The sequence below is a fragment of the Spermophilus citellus genome (genome assembly GCF_964194105.1).
Source record: "Spermophilus citellus genome assembly, chromosome: 18".
Lineage (NCBI taxonomy): Eukaryota > Metazoa > Chordata > Mammalia > Rodentia > Sciuridae > Spermophilus > Spermophilus citellus.
In genome coordinates, this window is record NC_138200.1 from 60,102,113 (window position 1) to 60,113,632 (window position 11,520).

General features: G+C 48.1%; 1 protein-coding gene across 1 annotated transcript; it reads left to right on the plus strand.

Annotated features, from left to right (window-relative positions):
* Positions 1–302: 302 nt before the first annotated feature.
* On the plus strand, positions 303–11,185 carry SYCE1L (synaptonemal complex central element protein 1 like). Its single transcript, XM_081274217.1, has 11 exons — positions 303–403; positions 5,383–5,445; positions 6,933–6,992; positions 7,177–7,248; positions 7,781–7,828; positions 8,092–8,146; positions 9,586–9,649; positions 10,494–10,563; positions 10,634–10,721; positions 10,825–10,897; positions 11,061–11,185. The coding sequence occupies exons 1-11, from the start codon at positions 346–348 to the stop codon at positions 11,136–11,138; spliced, it is 729 nt and encodes a 242-aa protein (XP_081130343.1). The 5' UTR covers positions 303–345; the 3' UTR covers positions 11,139–11,185.
* Positions 11,186–11,520: the final 335 nt, after the last annotated feature.

Sequence of the window (11,520 nt, forward strand, 5' to 3'; positions counted from 1 at the left end):
GACTTTGGCAACCTGCCACAACAAAAGCATCCTGAATAGAGACCTCCTTGGTTTGTGTGTGGTTCCCGTCCTCCCCGCCCTCCCTTCCTAACCGCCCGGTGCCCTAGTCCTGCTCCTGTTGAACCTGTTACTGCCTCGCAGTGGTGCGCATGCGTGCTAACTGTCCATCAGGAGCGCCCGGTACTGTGCGCCCGCTCAAAGCAAACACTCGTCATTCCTCCACCCCAGGTCAACCGATGGAGTGAATGTGCCAGGTCCCAAGCGAACTGCCCTTCGCCCTCACGTGGGTGTTATTTTTTTAACTTATCGTCGACCCCGGTGCACAAACAAACCCCGCGTTGGGAAATGGCAGAGAAGCTGGGTTCTCTGAGCGAAGAGCCCGAAGCGCAGGAGCCCGCTGGAGGTAGTGTGAGGGTCCACGGTGGGCGCCTGCGGCCAGGGCTGCAGGGAGGGGCTCGGACCCTCGACAGTAACGAATAGCGGTAGCAGTAGTTTAAAAATGAAATTTTAAACCTTTTGTTATTGAAAGAAAACCGTTGCACACCGTGGCATTAAGTAACATGCACAGTCTCTTCACCCAGATTAACTCTTGTCAACTTTGTTAAACATGTTGCTTAGGTTTTTTGTAGTAAGTAATTCAGTGTGCAGATCTTCAAACAAAACCGGGAAGGGATGTTCTAGCAAAACTCACCCAGCTGTTGCCACCTCTAAGAAAATTAGCTTATTCTCCAGTGTCATTATTTCATACCAAGCCTAGATCGCATTTTACAAAAATTCTTAAATCTCCTAATGAGAGTGGCTTTTCCACAGCTTTTCTCAAATTGGCTTTGAGTTAATCATAATAGCTCATCCAGAGTAGTGATAGGGAGGTGGCATGGCCCGGGGACTCTTGGAAATTGCAATCTAACCAAAAGGAAGGGGGGGGGGACTTCCCAGGGCTTAAGTAATGTACTAAGATGCTGCTAGTGATTTTGTGTTAAAGAAATTTTCAGAATGTACCAAAGTCAAGAAAAAGAGCATGATGAACGCCTTAGTGCCTGTCACTCTGCTTCACAGGTCTGGGTTCCAGCTTTCCTCTATCTCTAACTCCCCTTCCTGCACACCCTTCACCCCTCTGTATGAATAAGCACATCAGACTGCAACTTATAAGACTTACCTATGCAGGCATCAAAATGATGATGATCTTCTTGTCTATTATCTGTCCTAGGATGTGAGCCTCATGAGAACCGAGACTGGTCCTTGCTGTTTTCTAACACCTGAAACAATGTTTGGCACATAGTTGGTGCTCAGCAATTTTTTAATTGTGTGAATAATGAAATAATTTGAATACAGATAATTGTCTTAGATTAGTCCAGCTTTCAAAAAAAGGGTAGAAATAAGGCAGATGCAAATACATCCCATTTATTAGGCTTTTAATATTTAGGCCACTGATTTTTTTTAAAAACTTTTAATATCAACCTTTAAAATTCCTCAAAGTTATGATTAACTTCATCAGCAATGGAGAAAATTGAAAATCATCAAGTTACCATTTCTAACCCATCAAATTGGCTTTATAAAGGAAGGGATAATATCTGGCATTGATTACTCTGTGGAGATAACAGGCTTTCTTTTGCCTAAGAGGAGAACTGACCAGAAAGGTTTTGCTAGGGGCAGTTTGGCAGCATGTGTGTAGTATCATCTCAGTCACCATGCTAGGTTGACGTAGGAGAGGGGACAGCTACGTGAACAGGAGTGGTCTTCAGAATGTCATTAATGGAGGCAAAATACAAGGAGTAATTACAGCAATTGCTAAATCTCGGTATGTTCATGTACATTGTGGGGTGCCTGTAGGTGGGTTATTTTTTAAGAAGCGGACAAAATAACTTCTAAATGGATATGATCATTGTTCATTGACAGTAAGCTCCAAAGGAAGTCATCATCACTAGTGAAGAGGGAGATGGTCAGGTATCGCCTTTAGTGTGTTAAACACAAGAAATGAAGAAAACATACAGCCCAGCTGGTAGCTCTGGACAGGGGACTAGGATTTGGGGATGGTTCAGAGCAGAGGCATTTCTGTGATCTATTGTTTTGTTTTTCTTTTCAAAGAATGTAGGTATTACTGTGTAATTCTAAAATACAAGGGGGAAAGAGGGAAAAGTGAATGGCATCTGAGGCTCATATACTAATACTGGATCAACATTAATATCCAGATTTCGATGGTCATACTGTGGTTACTTGGTGGAGTCCTGTGTATATAGGAAGCATACACTGGAATATTAAAGAGTGATGGACCAAATGACTGCGACTCGTGGTTCAGAAATACTCACAATGGGGAATCTGATAGAAGAGCAAATGGGAGCACTGTGGCCTGTTGTGACAACTTTTGTTACATGTGAAATTTATTTCAAAATAAAATGTTTCAAAGGGGATTCATACTTCACAGGCTGCTTCCTGCTGTCACATGCAACTTTTAAACATTTACAAGATGTTAGATTCCTTAAAAGATGGATATCTCTTTCTCTTGGCCTCATGTCTAGCACTAGAACATTGCAGGGAAGAAATACACAGGTGAGCTTTTGCAGAAATAGTTGCCAGAACCAGCTAGGAAAGACAGGGGACAATTGGGGGACATTATATGTGTCTGAGCATTATGTGATATTACATGATGATTTTTCACCTTTTTGGGTGTAATTTTAGGACTAGGGTTATTCTAGAAAATGTCTCAAAATTATGCCTGGGGATGAATGGCAAGGCGCCTGCGGCTTGCTTGAAGATACTTGAACACAAGGAAAGAGGCTGAAGCGAAAGTGGGTGAATAATCACACTTGTCAGCTCTGGGCCATGAGCACCTTGGAGTCCACAATGGCGTCCTTGTTCTCATGTGCATTTGAAATTGTTCACAAAATCTTAAAACATTGACAAACACCTCTCCTTGTTACTTAAAGTAGTTTTGGTTTCCTTTCTAAAAATTAAGAATATTTTAATAATTAAAATGTCTCAAGAGGAGACTACCAGCTCAGTGTGATTGTATCTGGGCGGAGAGATGGAGGGCCAGGGAGAGAAGGGGCAGTGCCATTTTTAACTTCACGTATTTCTGTGGTGCATGAACTTTCTTAGAGTGTTACTAGCAAGAACTGAACAGTTGGACTGTCACTAAATTGCTGGCCATTTACTTCCTGGAAGGGGATGACTTGGAGAAGAGGCTCTTGGTGATAGGAGACTTTTAATTCCATGTTCTGCATTTGTTCATTATTTAAGTAGTTTACAAATTAAAATGCCCAATTAAACTAATTTATAAAAGATTTCAGGCCAGACGAAAGAATGTAAAGAAGGTGAAGGTAGAGATGCCATCAAACACTTCAACAAAATAAGCTCAGGTTACAAAACTCTGATTTACAATATGATTTTCAAACCACTAGAGAATTTCATCCTACAAATAGGCTGTAGTTAACTAATCCCCTAAGCAATCTTCAGGTCACTTCTTTATTTTAGGATTTCAAATATTGAAGCAATAAACTCCTTGCCCATCATTCTTAACTATTTCCTTAAGATGTGTTCCTCAGAGTGGAATTTCTGATGCAGAGGAGATGAGGAAGTTCTTGATATTACCGCAAAGTGTGGAATGAAACACCATTTCTGCCTATCAGATGGGCAAAAAAGGAACGGGGTTGAAAATTATAGTTGGCAGGTAAGAGTAGGGGGAAGGTTCCTTTGTGGGCCTCAAAAATGTGGAGGGCAAGTTCATAATATGAGCCGGTTTAAATATTAAGCATAACCTTTGTTGCCACAGGTGGCCCCTGCATCATGTTCTCGGGGTATCTAGTTAAATACACACAAATACAAACACAAAGAAAGATGTACAGGGATGGTGTACTAGGTAAAATTGAGCTCCTCCCAAGCTTTATACCCACCAGAACCTCAAAATGTGGCCTTGAATGTAGGGTCTTTGCAGATACAACTATTTGAGATGATAGGGTGTGTTATAATTCAATAAGAAGAAGGAAATATGGGCACAAAGATCTACACAGAGAGAATGGTATCTGGTGACAGACAAGGAGGGAAGGCCTGGTTTATGGTACTTTGTTCCAGCAGCTAAGAAAAGCAATATGGGTGGCCATTGTGGCACTGTGTGTAAATAACAAAAGGAGGGAAACAGCCTAGAAGTCCATCAGTAGGAGACTGCTCTTAAATTATGGTATATCCAGACAGTGGAACATTATGTGGCCGCTAAAAATAATAAGATCACCAGTATACATACATTGTCAAATGAAAAAATACAAAATGTGTATAATCATGTAAAACTTACTACCATTTCCACAGAAAATGGAGTATATGTTTATGAATTAAATGGCTTGTAACAGTTATGACCTCTGAGGATGGGAGTAGGGGCTCCTAGGGACTGAGGGAGAGGGGCATTTCACCAGATGCTGTTGTGGGAAAGCATTTCTGCATTCACTTTTTTGCTACTGTACGTGTGTATGGGCTGCTTTTCTGTCTCATTTTCCTTGGGGAGAAATGGTCACTGGGTCTTGACCTTTTCTCATTGGTTTAAAGAATTTAAGATGTTTTGAAAGTGCTGATATTTTCCTGTGGGTTTTGTGGTGGTTGTTTAAAATTTAAAAGTAATAAAGTCCCCATGTTAAAATGTATACAGAAGTATATATGTTGAAAAGTGCCTTTGTTTCAGTCGGGATCCGAATAAGGCCTATTGGTTAAATGTTAATGGATACCTGTCTCAGTATAAGGTTTTCAACACAGAGTTTTCCTGATCCTTTATTTTCACAGTTTATTTGTTGAAGAAAACAGGTTTTCCTGCAGTTTCTCACAGTCTGCATGATAATGATGATAATGTCTCCAAAGGTGTCATTTACAATGTTCACCAGCCCTTTGTATTTCCTTTGAAGTAGTATTAAGATAGGGAAGTCTGGGGTGATTCCCTTTATTTTGTTTGTTATAGGGCTTTTGAGGGGGAGATTCCCCCTTTAGTAGTGTTATGTTCTCAAGAGGCTTATAACATCCCGTGGTTATTTTTATTAATGTTAGCAGCTATGCATATCCTTGTCTGCCAGATTGCATTGGTTGACCTTCAGAATAACATTGAAGAGCAGCAGTAGCAAACATACACCCCCTGCTCTCATTCATGAGTTTCATTAAGAGAAAAGTGGTCATTAGAGATTCTGCTTCATCCAGCACACCATTGAACTTCAGGGACAAAAGACAGGGGTACTACTGCAGGGGACCTGCTTTGTCTGGAAATGTGACCATCGGCGTAGCCTAGGCTTCCACCCAGAACTGTCCACAGAGCCCACAGGAACTTCCTTCCTCCCCTTCCAGATGGGCCTGGACCTTCCAGCCATTTCTCTCTCTCCTGGGATCCTGTAATTCTAGTTTTCATCTCCACAGGGCAGGACAGGTCTTCAAAGAAGACGGGAGATTTGCTGGCAATCGTGAAGAAACTTCAAAAAGGTCTTGTGTAAACCTTGGGCTGGGTTTGAGTCATAAACATGCTTCCAACCCGGATCCCTTTACTCACAATCTTGAACCAAAAGACAGCCCCACACTCCAAAATTCAGGAAGTCTAAGAGAATGGAAAATCTACTCTGCTTACACACACACACACCAGTCAGCCATTTCCTTGGTCCACAGGTGAGCAACAGCTGCTTTTAAGTTGTTAAGTATCTTTACAGAGACTTGAAAACAAATACATTCCTAGGCAAATATTCCTTTGTCTTCTCTTTGATGTACAAGCAGCAAGTGGCCATGTTGCAAAGGGCCTGGGGCCACCTTGCAGGTACCCACCTCAGGGCTGGAGCAGAGTGCTGGCGCTGGGGAGGCTGAGATTAAGAGCCCCAGCCCATTCTCAGCTTTGGATGCTGAGCTCCACTGGTCTACACCAAACAACCCTCCCCCACCCTGTGGCTCCTGCAGAGGAGCTTGGGACCCCTGCCTAGACTGACCCTGTAAGAAGATGACCCGACCTTCTTCAGTAAAACAAAGGACCCCTCAGCCTCCAGAGACTTGTCAGATGTGACAGCACTGCAAAGGGGCCCACTCTCTGACAGGTACGGGTGGAGGAGCTGGTGATCTCAGAAAACCCAAGCTGAGTTTATTAACTCCAGACTGTCTTGGGTTGGCAGTGAGACCTGCCAAGGGTCTGCCCACTCAGTTTACCCACCATGGAGCCAGAGAGGGATGGGACTTCTCCCTACAGTGCACTGAAACAGGGACTGAGAAGTGAGAGGTGACTCCTAAAGGGACAGTGATCTCCCTGCCACTGGGAAGCTTGCCAGCTGCCACCTGCAACGTGAAAGCCTTGCTCTCCTTTCTCAGGAGGCCAGCCCCAGAGTCCACGTTGGCAGAAGCTGACCTGCTCCGCCTAGTTGTTCCCAGGGTGGGCCATCCAGGAAGCCTCCACTGGCTCCTGCCTCACTCAGGATGGCATCTGTGGCCTCCACAGCCCAAGGGGCCCTGAGTGACCTCCCCTCCCACTTCCTCCTGCTCCTCTCCACCCGCTGGCCAGACTCCACCACACCAGCCCCTCCCTGCTGCCTGGGACATAAGCCTCCCCCACTCCTACCGCAGGGCACCTCTGCTGGAACAGTTTCCTCCCCATGCTCTACCCCCTACAGAACCCACTTGACTTGGACTTTTCAAATCTCAAGAAGCAGCCTTGACTCTGTCATGCTTCAACACCTCCCATCGGGTTACTTCCCTGCACCACAGTCACTGCCACCCAAACTCACTCATATGTCTTTGTTCAATATCCGTCTCCCCCATCCAGAATGTAAACCCTGCAAGGCGCCTTGTACAGTCCCAGCACACAGCAGAGGCTCAGTAAATGTCTGTTGATTGATAGCAGCAGAGGCCCAGGGCCCGCACGCACCACCCCCTGCTCCTGCCCTGCACGGCCAGGCATCTGTCTTTTCCCACTCAATCCTTCTTCCTTTCTTTAGAGGGAAGCCTGGAGCCACAGATTGGGGATCTGATTAACCGGATCAATGAGCTTCAGCAAGGTAAACTTGGGAACCTCGACTGGCCAGCTGGGCCAGCAGGAGAGGCTGGATGTTGAATGCCTCCGGGTCCACTGTCAAAGCCAGGCCCCTCCAGGGCTGTTTGGAGAGAACATGTCATGGTGTGTGGTAGCACAGCAAGGCCAGAGGCTGTCCTAATACAGTCTTCTTTCTTCCTTTGGCCCAGCAAAGAAAGCCAACGAGGAACTAGGAGAGACCCAAGCTCGGCGGGAGGTCTTGTGTAAGGAACTAGACTCCTGTAAGTGGGGACAAAAGAGGGGCCCAGAGATCCTGTGACCCCTGCTGGTGTTCCTGCAGTGGCTCAGGGCCTTGGCAAAGCTCTTAGCCCTCCCAGTCCAGACTGCCTCTTGCTATGTGACGTCCTCTTTCAGCTCTCAGCTCGAACAGCCCAATAGGCCCAACTTGATGGGATCGTCTAAAATTAGATTCCCACCCTCTTTCTGTTCCTCTCACTCTCCTGATTGATCTGCCTTTTTTCAAAGCATTTATTCCCACCTGACAGGTCACTGACTTCTTTATGGTCATCTCTCTCCTCAGTGTAAACTCCGTACAGGTTTCAGGGTGCTCACTCCTTTGGCGTTTACAGGAAACATGGTCCCTGAGGTGAAGCGGGGTCAGGAATTTCCCCGTGGGAGATGGGTACAGAGGTAGTAAGAACATATCCTGCCTCTCCTGGGGCCATGCCATAACTCCCATGTGATTTTTCCCTTGACATGAAGGGGACATGGGATGTGGCCCCAAGGAACTAAAAGTGTCGTTGTGCTTTCCAGTGAATGGAGAGAAGGTGCATATCGAGGAGGTCTTGAGCAAAAAGCAAGGTATTTACCTGCTGCTTCATTTTCCTTCTTCTAACCCCACTTCACAGAAACCCAGTCCCCAGAGCAGCCAGAGGAGTCCTTCCCACTGAAACCCAAGTCCCTGTTGTGCTCAAATCCCTCCTGGCTTGCCTCCTCACTTGAAATACACACCCGAGTCTTCTCAGTACCTCCCAGTGCCCAGTGTAATGTGGGGCCCCTTGCCTTTTCCCAACCCTGGGCCCCCAAGAGCTCTCACAGCGCCATCTTGGTTCCTTTCTCCACAGAGGCAGTGACGATCCTCCGACAACACTGCCAGGAGAGGGACAGTGAGGCGCCCAGGTAAGAGGCCTACCCCAGCTCTGCCCAACTCCTTCTCCACCCTGAGGAGGAGGGAGCAAGAGTGAGGATAGAGAATCTTGACTCCACACCCCTCATGGCCCTTTCTATAGTACAGCATCCAGATGAAACTTCCCTGGTCATTTATTTTTCTAAATGGTGTCAGTAAGAGTGATTGAACAGTTTAGAAACTTGTTACTAACTTCTTTGTCAAATAAATTCCACCCACAGTTGTTAGTCTCTTCCTATGACCCATCCAGCTCTTCCATCCATCCATTCATTTATCTATCTGCTCATTTTAGGTTCCCAGTCATCATTTTACCTGCCTGTCCATCTGCCCCGCCCCCGCTCACTCATTCATCCATTCACCTATCCAGCGAGCCAGCTGCCATCGTCCAATGGCCATACCTTCAATCTCCCGTCTAATCCTCTCCTATCCATCCAACCATGCATTCATCCCCTCTACACCTTTCCCATTATCCCTTCATCTAACCATTTATTTCTTCCCCAACCACCCATCCAAAGATCTATCCATCCTTCCACAGTCCTTCCATTATTTCTCCATTGAACCATCGTCCCTCCGCTCATCATCTCTCCTACAACCACTCATCCATCCAGTTAATTGTTCATCCATTCTTCTCTTCGAATCTTACTTAGCACCATCCTATGAAAAAAAATCTCATGTCCCAGGACACCATGACTTTAATTGCATAGAGAAACTTGATAATAGGTACTTAATGTGTGTGTATGCTTAACCACACTACATGCAGTCTGGTTTGTGTCCATTTATTTACCTAATCTTCACAATACACCACTACCACCTTTTATGTATGGGGAAAGTGAGACCTGGAAAAAAGAATAAGTAAAGTTGTCCAGGGTCACAGTAGGCTTCAAGTCAGGATTTTAGAAGGCATTTTACTAAATTACCACACCCCTAATAAAGTTTCTTGGGAAGGCACAGTTCTGTTGGGAACAGGCAGAGCAGAATGATGGTCTTGACAGAGGCCCATGAAGGTTCACTTTCCATCGAAGCAAGGCAGTGGGTAAATGTGAAGAGATGCCCCACCCCCACTCCTGCTGGAGAGAGGGGCTCAGTCAGAGAATATGACTGAAGGTGGTCTTTCTCAGGAAGCACATGGTGCAGGAGCACATTCCTGTCCACAACTCTCAGATTTCAGAATCACAAAGAGAGAAACCTGGGGTAACTCCAAAGCCTGGAGTCTTGAGGGCCATTGGGTGGAGTGAGAGTGGGACTTGCCTCAGGAAATGTTTATTGGAAGATGAGACATTGGAACCAAGGCTGGAGGGTAAAGCCCATGAAGGGACTCCAGCAGAGAGAGCAGGGGGCGGTGGTCTGAAGGCCTAGGCATGAGGAGCCCCAGACCCAGCCATGCTGGGTGTTGGTCTAGCCTGGGATCTCATTCCTGGGTCTCTGTCCTCAGGTTGGATGTGGAAGAGCAGCTGGAGGATCTGATGGACCAGCACAAGGACCTCTGGGAGTTCCATGTAAGCCATGATTGCCTGCAACCAAAGCCACTCCCCACCTTGCTTCAGTGTCCCTGCGGACTGGCCCAGTGCCATGTGATAGTCCCTGACTCTGCTCACCTTTCCCCTCACATCTGGACACTTTTCACCACGCACCACCGTCATGTCCAGCATCTCTGGGGATTGTCTCCATAGCCTGCAGATCCTGCTTCCCTCCTGCTCACCTAGAGAGAGTTCATCTGGCGGTGGCAAATAGGAACCTGGAGAAAGCCTTCCTCCAGCTGTTGATGGGTGCTTCGGGCAGCACCCAGGCAGAGAGAGGCTGTGGTGAACCCTTGTTTGCCACCCTAAGCTGGCTTGTTGGAGCATACCCAGAATCCTACCAAGGAAGCAGGTTGGGCAGGTCCTGTACCAGTGGGAAGGTCTCTGAGCAGGACCATCTGAGAGCATAACTGAAGGGAGTGAGGGACAAAGCCCGGCACTATGTGGGTGCGGGTGTTCCTGGCAGAAGGAAAGCCTGGTGCAGAGCCCTGAGGCGGAACTCTGCCTGGGACGTTTGAGAAGTTTGATGAACATCAAACGGGGGAATGGAGGACAATGTGGCTGGGGGACAAATGAGAGATACACAGGGACATGGGGCAGCCCTGGGGAGAAGTAGGTCTCCAGCCACCCAGAAACTGCAGGTTGAATGAATAAGGGTATGAGTGAGTGGCCTAAGGTAGGTAAGGGTCTGGACAACAGGGATTAGAGGGACCTTATTAAAGACCCAGCCTGATCATCAGATCTTTTGTGCCAGAAGCACAAAGGGAGAGAGTGGGCGATGCAGCCAACAGCAGACCAGTGACAGGTCTCTCTGTCCCCGCAGATGCTGGAGCAGCGACTGGCCCAGGAGATTGGCATTCTAGAGCGCAGCAAGGAGCAGCTGCTGGCAGAGAGTGAGCCTGCAGCTGGGTGGGCGGTGGGGACCCAGCAGTGGGCGCAGCGCTGATGCCCTGCCACCCATAGGGACCATGCTTCGGGCCAGGCTGCAGGAGGTGGAGCAACGGTTGCTCTCGGCCCGGGAAGTTCAGGACGCCCCTGCAGAGAAGCTTGGGTGAGTGGGTGCCCCTTGCCGGGTCTTTGGACCCGTCTCTGGCTTCCTAACGCCCCCCTGACTCTCACTCTTCGCCCTCGGCTCCTCGGCCTGGTCCCCGCAGGCTGAAGGCGGAGTTTGAGAAATTCGAGGGACAAACCGGGAGTGCCAAAGTCCCTGAGGTCCGCAGAGAAGAGGTAGGAGCAGAGGGAGGCAGGCAGAGGCGGAGTCCGTAGAGGGGAGCCGCGGGGTCCTCGGAGGCCCTTGGAGAGGGCATGAGGAGCAGGGTGGGCAGGGGAGGCGGATGCGGGGTGCCTCACAGGACACCGGGAACCGCAGCCTGACCTCCACTGCCCACAGGCTGGCCACCAGCTCCCTTCCCCCCGCAACGAAGAGGACTTGGAGCAGCAGGTGGAGCTGGCCCCAATGTCCTCCTAGGCCAGTAAGACCCCTTCCATCCTGTCTCGACCTTCCTTCAAGGCCTGCCAAAAAATAAAAGTGGTGATTTCAGATTGTCCTCAGGCTCCCGGCTCAGTCTGTACTCCAGGGGTCACTGGGGATGGGAGCTGGGGTCAAGCCTGGGGGGCACGGGCATCTAGAGCACTCGGGGCAGCGCCAGACTCCACCCACCCCTCCCACAGAGCAGATTAGTGCATAAGTGGGTGTCAAGTGGTGCAGGATAACCTGCTAACAAGGGTGAGAGGGACTGTGTTAAAGACCCAGGCCAGGTCCTCAGGTCCTGTGGGTCTCCTGAGGTCCAGAAATGCCCCTGCCTCCCTGCCAAGGTCTCTGCTGTCCTCACTGTCTCCCACTGACCTCA

Bases quoted from the DNA above. Each gene is read 5' to 3' on its own strand.
- SYCE1L (XM_081274217.1), top strand. From the start codon at position 346: ATGGCAGAGAAGCTGGGTTCTCTGAGCGAAGAGCCCGAAGCGCAGGAG. The intron at 7,829-8,091 runs GTATTTACCTGC...CTTTCTCCACAG, and splicing joins GGTCTTGAGCAAAAAGCAAG to AGGCAGTGACGATCCTCCGA. The intron at 8,147-9,585 runs GTAAGAGGCCTA...CTCTGTCCTCAG, and splicing joins AGGGACAGTGAGGCGCCCAG to GTTGGATGTGGAAGAGCAGC.